Source organism: Symphalangus syndactylus, chromosome 5, assembly GCF_028878055.3.
Source record: "Symphalangus syndactylus isolate Jambi chromosome 5, NHGRI_mSymSyn1-v2.1_pri, whole genome shotgun sequence".
NCBI lineage: Eukaryota > Metazoa > Chordata > Mammalia > Primates > Hylobatidae > Symphalangus > Symphalangus syndactylus.
In genome coordinates this window covers 110,996,641-111,015,032 of record NC_072427.2, presented here as the reverse complement: position 1 = coordinate 111,015,032, position 18,392 = coordinate 110,996,641, and the positions used below count along the sequence as shown (strand labels likewise).

At 34.3% G+C, this 18,392-nt stretch overlaps 1 protein-coding gene across 1 annotated transcript in view; it reads right to left on the bottom strand.

The window, feature by feature from the left end:
* The window catches only part of TMPRSS15 (transmembrane serine protease 15), a 136,198-nt gene extending 133,556 nt beyond the window's left edge, over positions 1–2,642 (bottom strand). The window contains exon 1 of the mRNA XM_055279329.2: positions 2,335–2,642. Within this exon, the coding sequence (XP_055135304.1) occupies positions 2,335–2,479 (145 nt within the window). The 5' untranslated portion in view covers positions 2,480–2,642. The remainder of the gene's footprint in view (positions 1–2,334) is intronic.
* Between the last annotated feature and the right edge of the window lie 15,750 nt (positions 2,643–18,392).

Sequence of the window (18,392 nt, the reverse complement as noted above, 5' to 3'; positions counted from 1 at the left end):
ATACAAAGAAGACTGAGGAACTACAACAGATTAAAGGAGACTAAGGAAGTGTAATAGCTAAATCTTTTATAGGAAACTGCATTGGATCTTAAGCTGGTAAAGGGCATTAGTGGAAAAACTGGTTAAATTTGAATAAAGTATGTGGTTCAGTTAACAATATTGTAGAAATGTTAATTTTTTTATTGTGACAATTGTACTGTGGATAAACGAAATATTAATATCCAAGGAAGCTGGGTTATATGAGAACTCTGTACAATTTTTGCAACTTTTAATAAGTCTAAAGTGAACTCAAAAAAAGTATAAAAAATGTTAAAAGTAGTATGTGCTTTGAAAGCCCTAAAGACTCTGCAAAAAGGCTCCTGAAACTGATAAATGACTTCAGCAAAGTTTCAGGATACAAAATAAATGTACAATGTCAGTTGCATTTCTATATGCCAATTACATTCAAGCTGAGAGCCAAATAAAGAATTTAATCCCATTGTCAATAGCCATACAAAAGATAAAATACTGACGAATATCTCTCACCAAGGATACAAAAGAGACCTACAAGGATAACTACAAAACACTGCTATAAAAATCAGATAACACAAACAAATGGAAATAATTCCATACTAATGGACTGGCAGAATCAATGTTGTTAAAATGGCCATACTGCCCAAAGCAACCTACAGATTCAATGCTATTCCTATTAAACTATTAAACTCATTTTTCATAAAATCATAAAAAGTGATTCAAAAATTCATATGGAACTAGGAAAGAGCCAGAATAGTCAAAGTAATCCTAAGCTAAAAGAATAAAGTCAGAGGCATCACATTACACAACTTCATGCTATACTATAAAGCTATAGTAACTAAAACAGCATGGTAGTAGTACAAATACAGACACATAGTCCAATGGAACAGAATAGAGAACCCAAAGTAAAGTAAAGCTACACATCTACAGCCATCTAATCTTTAACAAAGTTGACAAAAATAAACAATGAGGAAGGGAATCGCTAGTTAATAAACCGGGCTGGTATATCTGGCTAGCCATATGCAGAAGAATGAAACTGGATCCCTACCTTTCACCATATACAAAAATTAACTCAAGATAAATTAAAGATTTAAATTAAGACCTCAAACTATAACAATCCTAGAGGAAAAAAGGAAAACATCATTCTGGAAATTATCCTTGGCAGAGAATTTAGGACTAAATCCTCAAAAGCAGTTGCAACGAAACCAAAAATTGGCAAGTGGGGCCTAATTAAACTAAAGATCTTCTGCACTGCAAAATAAACTATCAAGAAAGTAAACATACAACCTATGGAATGGGAGGAAATAATTGCAAACTATGCATCTGACAAGGTCTAATATCCAGAATCTATAAGGATCTTAAATAATTGCACAAACAAAAAACAAATAAACTCATTAAAAAGTGGGCAAAAAACATGAACAAGCACTTCTCAAAAAAAGACATACAAGTGGCCAACAAATATTTTTGAAAATACTCATCACCACTAATCACCAGAGAAACGTAAATCAAAACCACAATGAGATACCATCTCATGCTGGTCGGAATGGCTATTACCAGAGAATCAAAAAACAACAGATGTTGGCAAGGCTGCAGAGAAACAGGAATACTTATATACTATTGATAGAAATGTAAATTAGTTCAGCCACTGTGCAAAGCAGTTTGGCTATTTCTCAAAGAACTTAAAACAGAAATACCATTTGACTCAGCAATCCCATTACTGGGTATACATTGAAAAGAAAATAAGTCATTCTACCAAACAGGCACATGCACTCACATGTTCATCCCAGCACTGTTTACAATAGCAAAGTCATGGACTCAACCTAGGTGCCCATCAATGGTGTACTGGATAAAGAAAATGTGGTACATATACATTGTGGAATAAGATGCAGCCATAAAAAAGAATGAACTCACGTCCTTTGCAGCAACATGGATGCAGCTAGAGGCCATTATCCTAAGCAAATTAATGCAAGAACAGAAAAAACAAATACCGCATGTTCTCAAGCATAAGTGGGAGCTAAACAGCAGGCACTCATGGACATAAAGATGGCAACAATAGACACTGGGGACTATCAGAAGGGGAAAGTGGGAGAGCGGCAAGGGTTGACCAATTAATTTTCCTAATATTCTCTGAAGGGAACTACAGAGAAGTATGTGAATGCAACATAAATATTTTGTCATGAAGATTAGTTTGAAATATTAGATTGAAAGCCCAAAATAATGCATTTAATTAGCAATGAATAAAATAGACTTACAGAATAGCTGACATTAAAGTGTGTACATTCAGCTGAGAGCACCTTCATGAGCCAACTCCACGTGACTTACCTCGTTGGGATTCCTTGATCGTCAGCCAGGACACTGCAATTAATCCAGCACAGAGCACTACCAATATGGCAAAGAGAGCTGCAAACATGATTTCATAGGAGCTGAGAGAATGGTGCCTAGAAGATACGCTTCTTTTTGACCCCATTTTTGGTTTTGAATGCTTGCTAATTTAAGAACTGAAAGAGAATATAAATAACTCTACCAACTGAAGAGTAAAATCTCTCAAATTTTTAAAGATGTGTAAAGCAAAAACCACCTGTCTACATGCATACCAGTCAGTGTAAGTGAGTTGTGTATGTCTCTTTGGCAAAATTATGTCTCTATACATTATCATTAAAAGGGTGGTTAATCTTTAAGAAGATATAAATGAGTAAAGATGCCTAGAGTTGTAAACGTTAACCACCTGAACAGGCCATATGCCAAGGTGAATCAAATTAAATTCATGTTGTAAACAAAAGACATTTTATCATTTTGAGAACTACTAAGAAAAATGTGAAATTCATGACAGACAAATTAGTCACTAGGCACATGCATTTAATATTCATAGAGAGAGTTCCTAACAGATCAACCTTCTACCCTCTGACTCAGATGATTCTTAAGACATTTCTCTTATATATTGATATAGACCTTCTAAAAATAACTTTTAGGTGCAGATGTATATAAAGCCTAACATATATATCCTCTCTCTGTGTACATATACGTATACATATATTCCTTATGGAAACAATCAAAAGTGTTGCAAACTTTGTTATGTCACCCATGTGAAGTTATGCAATGTAAGGCGGTATTACATAAGGGAAAGTACACTTAAACAAGGCATTATATGGCTACACTTTATGGCCTTGTGCAGTTATTAATGAATGGGAGTACCTGTCATAAGAGGAATAAAATATGTGTTTCTATTCTAAGAAAATAGTCTGGGTGGGGAAGACATTGCTCACTTGCCCTGGACTTTATCTCTTTAAATATGCCAATTAGAACAAGAGAACAGGTTAAGATAATCATAGTTATAGTTGTAGATATATGCTTTATGGAAAAATCAAAGTCGTTTTCTGAGAATTAAATTACAGTTTAGCATTGGGATTATTCACACCATGAATAATGATGAGTTCAGGAACTTTAAAACACAAAAGTTAAAACTAAATAAAACCAAATCTATTCTGAAGTAAACCAATGTGACTTTTATTCTGGTAAATAAAACTGGCAGGAGGTAAGAAAGTTTTAGATTGGAAACCCCTAACACACTGAAACTGTGGCATATTATAATGGGCTAAGATGAGCAGTAGCTGCTTTTCTTCTTCTTTACTCATGAAGGAAGAGAATTGCATGTTGCCCTCAAGCTCAAGAATTTTTGCTGATAAATATAGAATTATGAGTAAACAAATATATGTCATTGAAAATATTTATATTTTTAGCTAATTGACTCACAAATATGTGAAATATATATATGAAATCACAGACACCACTTATGGACTTGGGAGAAGTTTATTTTATTTATATTCTAGGGGACAATTATAATAGGCCAGACCCTCTGATAAAATCGGAACCTACAAAAAGTGCCTCTTGAATTTGGAAAGCCAAAGTGAAAGCACAATTACTGTTTTCTTTGTATGGCTAGTGTAGAAGCAAACCCTTTTTAGAATATCATATAGAGCTTTAAGTTACATTGCTTTTGACTTTCTAGAAGGAAAGCAGAAGATAGTGAGTTCACATGTCTGCTTCAAGCATAGCGTGGATTAATGGGTAAAATATTAGATTGAAAGCCCAAAATAACGCAGTTAGTTTCAGAAACAAAACTTTCACTTTCGGATAATAAATTCTCCTCAAATAATGTTTTAAATAATTATATTTAGTATCAAGTAAATGAGTTAAAGAATAGCTTTTTTAAAGAAGGCAATAATTTATGAAGGACAGACTGAAATTAAACAAACAGATGAATGTGAAAAATCAAATCATATATCTTGAAATTTTTTGCAAAGTTATTAAAATAAAACAGGACTTGCCCTATCGAGTAATAAAACTCGTTACAAACCTGTATTATGAAGAGAGTGTTGTATCAGCCCCAGCAAAGAAAACTGTCTCAGTGGAATTAAGGCCCATAAGTGTGATTTGCATATGGAAACTTCATCTGTCGAAACCATAGGGCATTAATAGTAGGTTAGAAAAGAGTGCCTCTTCAATACATAGTACTGCATTGATTTGTTCTCCATCTTCACATGAAGAACTTTAGATCTTCATCTCACACCGTGAAGAGACATAAACTCCAGATGGATTAAGCATATATAAAAAGCACGGAAAATTTTTAGAAGAAAATATAGAAGAATGTCTTTCTAATGATAAGGTATTGAAGGAATTTTTAGAAAAGGATTCAAAAATAAAAGGAAAAATCATGAAGAACATTGATAAATTGAGCCAATAGTAACATTGACTTTTCTTTTTTTAATAACAAAGTGTATCTAAAAAATAAAAACCCCAAGCCACAGACTTGTGTTTTTTTCTTTACAATTTTTTTCAAACTGCATGTTTTCATTCAGCTACAACAGAATTGAACTGAGGCAAAAATTTTGGTGTGAGGTACTTAACATTTATTTTAAATGCAGTCCAGGAAAGCTCCATGAGAAGGGCTGGGAAGTGAAGAGATGGAGGGTGATAAAGCCAGTGAAGACTGGCTGTGATCAAGCCAGTTACCATCGTAGGCATCTGGAACATAATTCTGCTTGGGACCTGTGTGAGACAGTGGGAACACGTGTCAGAGCTATCCCACTTAGGGGGAAATAGAGTGGAATATTTATTTGGCAAAAAGCCATGCTCATTGGTTGAGGTTAGCTTCTGGGACGTCAAGTCTGGCACTTCGAGTTACTCTGTGTGAGTAGAGCGTCCAGGGAAGCTGACTTCAATGTGCAGAGATGAATGAGAGGGCCTGTGGGTGTAGAATCCTTACAATAGCTGCTATGGCTTACAAACACAAAATACTCTTTAGAAATTAAAGAGATTTTCTATTGACTGACAGATAAAAGACAAGTAGCAGGCAATTGACAAAAAGGGCAAAACCAAACAAAAAGGAAAGAAAACAGGGGCACACAAATGTCTATAGGTGGTCAATGTTAGTAGTAGTTATGGAATTCTAATTAAAATAAAAAAATATTACTGACCTTAGACATATTAGCCAAAATTAAAAGCCTTAGCAATACTTAGTAGTGTCATTCATTGCTTGTCTGAGTGAAGATTCAAATAATCAAGTTGAATAGCAATTTGGTTAATATCTAGAAAAACTAAATGTACACATACAATTTGACCTCCAAATTCCCTTTCCAGTTAAATCTGGGACAAGTATACAATGAGACAATATTCATTATAATACAATGATAATAAAATTTTAAGCCCTACAAAATATAGGGAAAACTTAAATGTTCATCAATAGGAAAATGAAAAAGTGAAGTGTATTATTTTTATAGAATAAAATGCTATACACAAGTTTAAAGTGCATGAACTAAAGTTATATGTACTAAACTCGAAATAATAAAACAAAATTATATGCAAAGAAACAAGTTTAGAGGGTTATATGTGATGTTGCACAGCCTAAAGTAGAAAAGAAAATCATTTGTTTAGTGATGCAATTCTGTGGATAAGAGTGTACTCGGAAACGATAAATAGAAAATCCGTATGATGGTTACTTCTGAGCAGAAAAGGGGTTGGTTAATATAGAAATAGAACAACAAGGTGTATTTGTATTGCATTACTTCTGTTAAAATATTTGGAATACATTAATGAACCACATAAACTTTAACACAGTTAGAGGATTAGGACATGTGAGTTAATATTCTGCATTTTTAAAAAAATAGATCAAAAGTTAAAAGGGAGACATAAGATTGAAGTCTCTGTGGTATTATTAATAATTTTCATCTTACCAAATAATTATTAAAATTGAAAGAAACTTCATGCACTAAACTTTCTTTTTCTTTTTTTCTTTTCTTTTTCTTTTTTTTTTTTTTTTGAGACAAAGTCTCATTCTGTCACCCAGGGTGGAGTGCAGTGTCATGATCTTGGTTTACTACCAACTCTGCTTCCTGGGCTCAAGCAATCCTCCCACCTCAGCCTCCTGAGTATATGGGGCTAAAGGTGTGTGCCATCATGGCCAGATAATTTTCTCTTCCCCCGCCTTTTTTTTTTTTTTTCAGACATGAGGTCTCACTTTGTTATCCAGGCTGGGCTTGAAGGAGCTTTCTATTGTGAAAAGTGTAGAAGTTACAAAAATGTCCCCATTAGCCAAGTCACTGAATGTCCATAGGAGGGTAAGATAATTATTTTAAACATATATTGAGACATTTAACCATATAAGATAAAACGCTTTATGTGAAGTGAAAACAAATGAATACATATTTGGAATGGCAAATAAAGAGAATATACCGCTCTAGATAGGTAAGATCATTAACTTAAAGAAAATTTCAGTGAGTAAATTGTTGTGTACCATTTTGGTAATGGGAATGACGTATTCTGGTTAGGTGAATAATGAAGTAGAAAGAGACTTGAGGATGGTTGGGTATGGAGTGGGCGTAGCCAATGCTTTAGTTTTTGAGACTCCTAAAGGTGGATTATAATTATTTTTGCCTAGAGCAAATAAAAGGGTAAGAATAGAACAGATAAGAAAATTGAGTCTGATAAGCTCTTGATAATGTTATAGAAGCAAACAGACCATGTGCACAACATATAGTGTTCATTTGTTCACAAATATGTGGTTTTATACTCTGACTGTAGGAAGTAGCAGTAGAAATTGCAGAGTTCCTAAAGATTAAAGCCATGAACACCTCTGTGAAATTTCATTCACTGTTCAACACAAGATGAGAAAACCCAAACAGCTTTCATCTTTAAATAATTTCATGTGGCTGGGTTGTAATCAGATAAATATCTTTAATACAGTTACATTTTAAAAAACTAATATAAAATAAGAAAATATGTATTCTTCATCAAAAATACTTCTGGACATTTCAGAGACTTTTGTTTTCTCCAAAAATACCAGTGCAATAGTCAATGAACACTCTCAGGATTGATGGTTCCAAGTTGATATGAGCTTAAGAAATACACATTTGCTTTTCTCCAAGACTGGTAATTATTTCTTTGACTTTCTATATAATTTTAACATGTTATTCTGAGATCTAATTGGCAAATTCTTTATATTTTAGGTTTTTAAAGGGGTGGTCATCTTTATTCATATACAGTCTGAGGACTACTTAATAAACATCTTAACTAGGCACAAAGGAGAAGGTGGACCTTTAAATATTATTAAATGTCTTTATCGTTGAGGATTCTTAAGTACTATAATCTAAGAGATTTGCTCACTGGATATTTTTATTTTTTTGACCCTTGAAAAATTTGGCTGGATATAAAAATTTGGTGCTATTCTCTGGCATTGAATATTGAACTAGTCCTCTTTTATAGTTATAAAACAAAAGAGTTATAGTTATAAAAATCAATTTTAATTGAGGGTGTATCATCATCAGTCAGGTTTTTTTCAAAAAACGTGTTTAAAAGAGCTGCTGGATTCTATATTCCATGAGTTTATTCATATGTGAGAAATATTCCTCTTTCTTTTATACTTGACTGATAATCTATTGATGCATGGGTGACAAGTTTTTTTTTTTCTTGGAATTCTGAAGATTTTTTTAACTGTGTGTTTTTTCTTCTGCCACTGAACATAATTGTGCCAATATTTGATGCTAACCTTTTTCTAACTTTTGTATGTGACATGTTTTATATCTGCCTGAATGCTTACAGAATTATGTTTTCATACTTGAAATTCAAAAGAGAGTAAATTGGCATTGATTATTCTGAATTAATCTTTCTTAGAATGTGATGTACCTTTTTCAGTTTCCCTTTCATCTCAGAAAAAAAAAATTCCTTTATTAAAGCTTCAAATCTTTTTTTGTTTTTGTTGTTCAATTTACTAGAATTCTTAATGGGGTTAGGGTCCAATTTTCCTTAGGATGAATTATCTTAGTCATTTATCTATATCTCTACTTTTCTTGTAATTATTTCATTATATCTGTATCTCCCTCATACATTTCAATTATATGCAATGTTCAACTGTGTATTTCTGTTCTCTGCCATCTCTAATTTACAGATTTGTGTAATGCCATTGCTTTAAGTTGTAATTGATTTTCATAATTACAATCTTTCTATTTTATTCAAATTCTGGATTTTGTTACTAGGTTCTTATTGTTTTCAACTCGTTTATTAAGTTTTAAAAGTAATAAATAGTACTGTTGAAAATTTTTCTTTGATTGAGATTGCTTCCAAAATCAGTTTTTGGAAATATTTTCTATACAATCTCCCCCACTTTCCCCCTTCCCTCCTCCCTCCTTCCCCCCTTCCTTCCCTGCCTCCCTCCCTCCCTCCCTCTCTCCCTTCCTTCCTTTCTTCCGTCTTTCCTTCTTAGGTATATTCACATGTCTTCCGCACTACTTCTTTCCATCTGGTTCATGCTTGTCATAGTCCTACCTGTGTTATTTTTCATTGTTTTCCCATAGAGTGGGTTAATGTCCTTACATTTTTATGAGCTACACTTTTGAAGAAATTAAACCGGATATGCATTTTTTTCGCAATTTAAGTGGTTAGAGAAAAGTTTTGAGGCAGGAGTATAAATTCACACGAGGCTGTATACAGCCTTCTTTTGATGGCCCATATTTCCTTCTCTTTTCTGCAATTTTGTTAAATATCTTGTACAAAGGTTCCTTTGTACTAATGTGAGGTTTATTCTATCTGGGAATGTGTGTGGGATGCCACTGGGATGCCACTGTGCTACATACTATTCTCTACAATTTAATGAGTAGCATTAAGAATTGACAAACTCCTAATGGCTCCTCCCATCTCCACTGGGATCCTGTGGCAGTCACTGATCCCTAGGGATTGCTAGTCCTGAGATTTTTCCCTATCTTTATTTCAGGTTGCCTACTTACCAGTCACCTGTTTTTCTACAGACTGCAAAATGTTAATGAAAATTAGAACTTTTTTGAGTTTCTTTTCAGCAAACTGATGGGGAGGGGAGAGTTTGTAGATGGATAATAGAAAAAAAAAGAGCCGTGTTGAATTCCTTACTATTTTTGTTATTGGATGGAGTGTATGCCTCAACTTTATTTTTCTATTTGTTTTTTGTTTTCCTATTGATGAGTTTTTGTGATTTTTTGACTGGTTTGAAACCAGTTTATAAAATTGAATTATATTCTAGAGAAGGAGGTTTTAAGCTTCAGCTCCACTCAAATTTTATTCAAAAGTCCATGTAATTTCTGACCTAAAGAACTAAAGACTGTGCTAATTTTATTCAACCAAAGGACTGTATCAACTTTATTCAGCCAGAATAATACCTAAATATTAATATAGATGTTATAAAAACTCACTGGCTCTAAGATTGTATGCATGGACAGTATCATTAGTTATTTTATCTACACTATTAAAAATACTACCAAATCTAGTATTTAGCTGATTACTACTTTACAGAAGGATACAAGAAAACTGAAAATTCACAAACTAAAAATGCTTTAAATTAATAATAATGTCTTGCATTGTTTACAATCCCATTAAACAGAAGTTGCATTCCTCTGCTACTTCTAGGTTAATCGTAAAGGAAGCCCTTAAGTTTGATATATGCTAGAATATTCTTTTTGAAATATTTTAATTGCTAAAAAGTGTATTTGCCATTCAAAAGGATGGTGTGTTGTGAAAAATGTCACTGGACATGTTGACAGAAGACCCAGCTGTATATATAAGGATTGACCCTTACTAGGTATTCTCAGATATTTCATTAAAACTATTTTGAGCTTCAGTTTTCTACTTTAGAGAACAAAGTTATTGATCTTAAAATCACTTTCTAAAATTTTATGACTTCACGATTTTTATGGTTCCTTCCAAAGGGAAGTATATGATTTATGTCTCTTTACATTAAAAAGCCTTTTTTTCCTGAGATTCGTTTCAGATATTCACCTAAAAATCACCTATGTGAGACTATCTTTTAAAACATTTTCTTAAGATCTTTTCCTTCATATCTCCCACTGACCTTTCATTCTCTTTGCAATTCCTTTTTATCCTCCTCTTGTCTGACTACAGTGAGACCATATTTACTTTCCCTTTGCTAATACAAATTCTGCTTCCTCTCCCTTCATCCTTTGTTCCCACTCCACATGTGGTTTTTTTACCTTGCCATATGAAAGCCACTCTCACCAAGCATATTTCCCTAATCTACTTTTGTCTGTAAAGTGGATTATGAAACTTTTGAATAAAAGGCATTATACCAGAACATGCTGAACTGCATAGCACTTAACTCTTCCGAAGGAAAGAACTCTATTCATGGCGGTATTCAAAAATAGACCTGTATTTTGGGAAAGAAACATGAACCAGGCTGGGAAAGATTGCTTTTTCCTCATAGGGGTTACCACACTTTTTACAGCATTCTACTTGGTTAGTAGGAAGCTTTGAAAAAAATAGCAGCATATTCTTCCCAATCAGCTGCTAGTTTAGATCATTTTCAAAGAAATCCCCTATGTTCCAGAATCCTAACCAATTCACAATTCTATGAATTCATATTGTTGTGCCAGCCACATCTGTAGCTCAGGCAAGATTTATCTTCTCACCATGTTACTTTTTAACTTTAATAATCCTAGTGCCCAGAGGTCAAAAGATTATTTGATATTGAAAGAGAGTGAGCCTACTTGTCAGATTTTCTCAGTGCTCTTTTATCTAATTTCCCTGCTATCATCACCAAAGTGTTATACCAACCTTTACTTTGTCCACAGAATCAGTTTTCCACATCCGCTCGCTAAGTTCTGTCTTAACACAATTCCAGGAAGCTTGTTCTGTTTTCTTTTCTAACTGAAAGAATAAAAATAAAATCCAATTAAGAGATCACCGAATTAAAGAACTAAAAGTTCCTGACCTGGTCTGGACCTCTAAATTCCCAAGTAAAAATTTGCATTTCATGTTTCTATGTCTTTTTAGCCACCATCCAAATAAATTCATTGGGTAGTATTTTGTAATAGGTAAATACATAGCTTCTTTGCTGCTTCTTTATTTTTAACGATGTCAGTTTTGAGAACAAAGTAGCCAGGTATGTAGTGTGATTTAGCTTAAATAATTTGTACTGTACCCAGAATTATGTGTTTGATTAATGTGTCTAGTAACCCTGCTGCTGCTGCTGCTGAGTTGGGACCATTAACATTAAAAATAAAATAACCCACAATAACCAAGAAGGTTTTATTATTAAGTCATTTTTTTATGACAGGGAAGTCAATGACAGAAGCATGAGTTTGGTAAAGTTGGTTAGGTGTAGGGAATTAAACAGCATAATAACATGTTCAATTAAATTCCTTACATTAGATCCTTGGAAACGTTGTATAAAAATAAGGTAAATTTTAAACAAATATAATTGTGGTGGTCATCATTCTCTATCTGTATTCATTCTTCCCTTTTTCCTTTTAGAGATGAAACTCCCTGAGTTTTATCTGTGCACCACAAGCTACCTGCCCTAGTTTTCAATCTTTCTTCAGTTTAGATGTGGTCATGTGTAGGTTGCTTTTTCAATAAAATTTTTACTATGAGTTTGAATTAGAAATTTAAGTGTAATTCATAATGCATTTTCTCCTTCCTTCCTTCCTTCCTTTCCTTCCCTCCCTCCCTGCCTTCCCCCTCCCTCTCTCCCTCCCTCCCTCCCTCCTTCCCTCCTTCCTTCCTCTCTTTCTTTCTTTTTTTTCCTCTCTTTCTTTCTTTCGGATGCATTATGTGTCTAATTTATTTGAGACGGAGTCTCACTCTGTCACCCAGGCTGGAGTGCAGTGGCTTGATCTCGGGTCACTGCTACCTCCACCTTCCAGGTTCAAGCAATTCTCTCTCAGCATCCTGAGTAGCTGGGGTTACAGGCACCTGCCACCACGCCTGGCTAATTTTTTTTTTTTTTTTTTTAAGTAGAGACGGAGTTTCACCATCCTGGCCAGGCTGGTCTTGAACTCCTGACCTCGTGATCCAGCTGCTTCAGCCTCCCAAAGTGCTGAGATTACAGGCATGAGCCACCACGCCCTGAACTGTTTATTTCTTGCTTTAGGACAGGGTCTTTCTCTGTCGCCCAGAACAGAGTGCAGTGGTATGATCATAGCTCACTGCAGCCTCAAATTACTGGGCCCAAGCGATCCTCCCACCTCAGCCTCCTGAGTAGTTGGGACCACAGGCATATGCCACCAGTCCTGGCCACCTTTTTTATTTTTTGTAGAGACAGGCTCATAACATACTTAAAAAAATATTTAAAAGTAATTTGTTTACAAAGTGCTTACTTGTTTATGTGATAGTAGTAATTATTTAGTTATAATATTTTAATGACATGCTTTTTCTTCCAGTAACTATTTCAGCATAGAAATATATAGACTTAAGGAATGCATAGAAACTTAATAGACTGTCATTAGAATGTTAAGATATTATTTCTGCTTTTTATTTCCTTTAATTTTTAAAAATTCTTAAAATTTAAGGTATTTATACTCCATTTTTAACAGTTTTATTAACATACACACCACTGCACATATTTAATGTATACAATTTGATGAGTTCAGACAAATGCCAACAATGTAAAATCATCACCACAATCAAGGAATAGACCTGTCCTAACACCTCCCATTTTCTTTGTGTCCCTTTACTTCTTTGTGTGTGAGTGTGTGATTTTTGAACGTAACATGAGCTTTCAACTCTTTCTTACCAAATTTTGAAATACACAGTATCATATTGTTAACTCTAGGCACCATGTTATACAGCAAATCTCTATAACCAGTTTATCTTGCATAATTACAATTTTATACCTATTGAATTCTTCATTTGCCCAACTCTGCAGCCCTTGGCAATCATTACTGTATTGTCTGCTTCTATGAGTTTGGCTATTGTAGATACCTCATATAATTAGAATCATGAATTATTTTTTCCTGTGAGTGGCTTATTTCACTCAGCATAATGCCGTCCAGGTTCATCCATGTTGTTGCAAAAAGCAGAATTTCCTTCCCTTTTAAGGCTGAATAATAATCCATTGTATGCATATATCACATGCTTCTTTATCCGTTTATCTGTCAAAGGACACTTAAGTTGTTTCCATATCTTGGCTACTGTGAATAATGTTGCAACAAACGTGGGACAGAGATGCAGATATCTCTTTGTGACCCTGATTTCAATTTCTTGGTATATATACCCAGAAGTGGGATTTCTAAATCATATGGTAGCTCTATTTAAAAATTTTTAAGGACCTCCATACTATTTTCCATAGCTGTTGCATCATGTTACATTCCTACCAACACTGTATAAGGGTTTCAATTTTTCTACCTTCTTGCTAGCCCTTATCTTTTTTTCTTTGATAGTAGACACCCTAAAGGTGTGAGGTAATATCATTCATTGTCGTTTCGATTTGTATTTCCCTGATGATTAGACATTTTGAGCACTTTTTTATACACCTGCTGGCCATTTCTGTGTCTTCTTTGGAGAAATGTCTATCAGGGTGCATGCCTATTTTTAAATTCAGGTTACTTGTCTTTTTGCTATTGATTTGTGAGTTCCTTATATAGTTTTGAAATGTATTCCTTATCAGATGTTTGTTTTGCAAATATTTTCTCCTATTCTATAGGTTGCCTTTCAATCTGTTGTTTCCTTTGCTGCACAGGAGCTTTTTAGTTTGACATAGTCCCACTTCTCTATTTTTGCTTTTATGTTCTATGATTTTTGTGTCATAGTCAAGAAATCTTTGTGAAGACCAATGCCAAGAAGGTATTCCCCTATGTTTTCTTCTAGAAGTTTTACAGTTCAGATCTTATGTTTAAGTCTTTAGTCCATTTTTGTTTGATTTTTGTGAATGGTGTAAGGTAGGGATCTATTTTTTGTTTTTTGAGGGTAGTATCTAATTTTCCCAGTTCTATTTTTTGAAAAGATTATACTTCCTTACCCACTGTGTATCCTTAGCACTGTTGCTAAAGACGAGTTGACCATGTATGTATGAGTTTACAGCTGGTCTCTTTATTTTGTTCCATTTAATAGATCTGTCTTTATGCTAGTACCATACTGTTCTAATTACTATAGTTTCTACCACTTCTATTCTGTAAAGTCCTGGAAGTGTTAGCCAGAACCATTAGGTAAGAGAGAGAAATAGAAGGAATCCAAATTGTAAAGGAAAAGAATAAAAGTTCTCTGTTTGCAGATGACATCATCTTGTGTATAGAGAACCCTAAAACTCCACCTACACAAAATGTTAGAAATAATAAACAAATTGAGTAAATATGCAGGATACAAAATCAATGTACAAAAAATCAGTTGTATTTCAAAACATTAACAAGGAACCATTCTAAAAATAAGTTAAAAAACAATTCCATTTACAATAGCATAAAAATCATACAATATTTAGAAATAAACTTCAGCATGGGGGTGAAATACTTGTGCAATGAAAACTGCAAAACACTGACGAAGGAAATTAAAGGAGACACAGATAAATGAAAAAAAAAAAACATGGCTTTCTATGGATTGGACGACTTAATATTGCTGAAATATAAATATTAGCCAAATTGATCTACAGGTAAAATGCTATATTCGTCAAAATCCTAATGGTGTTTTTTATAGAAATAGAGAAAAGAATCCTAAATTTCATTTGGAACCACAAAAGATCCAGAGTAGCCAAAGAGATCTTGAGAAAGAAGAGCAAAGCTGGAGACATCACACTTCTTGACTTTATACTCCATTTTAACCTTTACTTTTTCAGAATATCCTAGAGCAAAATTCATATTATCCTTATATATCTTTTGAACTGTTGAAATTTGTAGACTTACTATTATCATAAGGAATTTGTTTTTACAGCCTAGTGTTCTACCTCCTTGGTTTGTAATATTCTCTTGAAGACATTGGCCCCTTGTGCCTTATCCATACCATTACAGAGTGGGGATGATATTGGTTAATTTTTGAAATTCTAATACTTAGCCAAAATGTGAAACTCTTTGATAAATTCACAAACAATTTGCAGCATATTGTAAAGAACTGTAAATTTAGTTATCTTGTTTATGAGTTTAAATTATACAGATGAGTTTTGACTTTCTTTATCTTTCGCTATTGGACATGATAAACTCATTCATTCAAGAGCACATACATTTCATGCCCTACTAACACCTTAGATGTACTTACCTATTGATGACACATTTTCTATGCTCTTTACTTTGTACTAATGAGATTACAAATCACGGATTCTAAAGTAAAGCTGATACCTACCAGATTTTGAAATAAACCATGCCAGTCAACTCTGTTCATAAAGATAATGATAAATTAAGATGTCAATTTACATTTTGACTAATAATACAATTAATTTTTATGTATAAGATAGTAATTTTAACTGTGCTTGAATATCAAACCAACTATAATAAGAAAAAAATCATGTTGATTGTAACATTTCAGCCAAGTTTTACATAAAAGGCCTTAGAAAGGTAATTTCAAGATTTTGGAACACGTGTAACCTAATCATTATTTATTTGGCACTTCTATTTTAAACTGTCTATTACCTTTTCTCACATAAAAACTGCCATATTTTACAAGTTGAATCAGAAGTCTCTACCTCGTGAGGGTAAGAAAGCAACAATTAACCATTCCAGAACTTTACATAATCCTATGATTGTCTCCCTCTCTTATATAAAACATTCTGCCACAGCAAACAAGCAGGTGCAATTACAGCCAGACTGAGATTTCTGGAGATAAAGAATAAACAAAATGGCATGATTAGGTCCTGAAAAACAGTAATCTAATTAAAATATGCAATTAAAATAGTTAATGCAATTTTCTATGTCAAGATACTACAGAAAAAAGAAGATATGTTTTGAAACATTTTAAGACTCCTACTACATAAGTTAGTATCTATGCTGAACAAGATTTGGTGTGCTCACAATTTAATTAAATTCAGGCTCTCAATAACCCTGTGATAAAAATAGAGCCTAAACCCCTCAGAAGACTGTATCTGCTAGATGTTTCTGATCTAGAAAATAAAATTAACTCTTCAGTGAAATGATCCAAATAGATTGCCCAGAGCTAATCTTGCGCAGTGTGAATTGATCCATATTAAGAAAATAATTAGGAGAATGCTGTTATCAGAGGCAGCAATATGTGTCAGTCAAAAGGGTAGCCTACACACGTATAAACACATATACACATAATCTCACACACACACACATTCATACACAAACACACACACATATATTCACACACACACACACACACTTGGAATATAATTGCCAGAAATGCTATATCCATTTCACAAGGAATTTGTTCAAAAAAACGTAAAAAGCTATGCTATTGGGAGAAGTTGAGCTTGGCTAGCAATTTAAGAAAAGCAATCACTTGGATCCTGGTCTTTTTCTTCAGCTAAAAGGTAACGAAATGTATTGCTCATTTGTTCTTTCTGTCATGTCCAATTAAAACAAAAGAAATGAAACTTCTCTGTCTCTTCCAAACATGCTCTCTCCTATGGTTTCATTTCACCCATTAGATACTTTAATGCTTGCTACTAGCTGGAAGACAATACCCAAAATACAGTTTCTAAGGGATACCTTCCTATGTGGATTAGAGGGGAGAGAGTTAAGAACCTTATTTTAAAATGTGTCCTGTGGTCTTTCTGCATCTCTTATCATTTTTATCTGTTGTAGCGGTGGCTAAGTGGAAGGAGAATGTCATTCTGCAGCCAGTTCTGTGGAATACTAACAATTTTATAGCCACATATGTAGAATCAACAGTGGCCATATCTTTGTGGGAGTGGTGTTATCTACCTCTCTACATCAGCTGGATGGGCTACAACCTTAAACTTGGGTCAACCTTTCTGCCCTTAGGGATTGATCTATACATGGCCTCTTGCTGAAATAGGGAAAATGTTACCCCTCCGATCATCTTTTACCCTGTAGCCCTGCCCATTCATCTCTTTGATTTGATCTACATATTCTTTTGCTCTATAATCTATTAACTATTAAATGGTATGGCTGCTACTTATAGCTGTGTTTTTGGTTCACAGGAGAGAATATTGTGATTTAAATATTTTAAAATAGTATTGACCAATCTCTGCTAGAAAACATTGTTAAAATTGGAATCTCCAGAGAAAAAAATGGGCACCTCTTTGTGACAATGCCTGTTGATTCAGAGTGTGCTATACATGGTAGATCAATGCAAAAACAACGGAGTTCATACTATTTGCAATTATGGGATTGCCTCATTAAAAAATGTTATCTATACTGCTCTGAAAGGTGACCATACAAGTTAGATCATTCTTGTCATATCCAACTAAATCAGCATTGAGCCGGGGGAAAAAGCACTCAGTGAATGTGCAATTGTTCCAAGAATGTAATTCTCGGCAAGTCTGGCAGAAACAGCCAACTTTAACCTGAAACCAGTTTTATCTAATAGCTGCTGAAGCAACTCCAAAAATAGTCTTACTCATTGCTGTCACCGATTAAAACTTGCCAGCTCCCCAAAACTTTCCTAGTGCCAGTGAACTTCCTTGATAAGCAGTATGTGACATTTCCTCTTTTTTTTTTTTTTTGAGACAGAGTCTCGCTCTGTCCCCCAGGCTGGAGTGCAGTGGCGCAATCTCTGCTCACTGCAAGCTCGGCCTCCCGGGTTCATACCATTCTCCTGCCTCAGCCTCCTGAGTAGCTGGGACTACAGGCGCCCGCCACTATGCCCAGCTAATTTTTTGTATTTTTAGTACAGATGGGGTTTCACCGTGTTAGCCAGGATGGTCTCGATCTCCTGACCTCGTGATCCGCCCGCCTCAGCCTCTCAAAGTGCTGAGAATACAGGCATGAGCCAGTGCGCCCGGCTGACATTTCTTCTTTTTATAAAAACTCTAACCTTCTCTTTCCTCTTTGGACATACCAAAGACCACCTGGTCTCTGTGTATGCCCCAAATTGCAATTCTTGCTTTCCTCTCCGAAATTTTAACTATGGAGATCCACCTCTATATTTTAATTTGACTTTGACACCACCCTGGTAGAAAAATATCCTTCTCTGCTTCACTGACATCAAACTTAGCCATG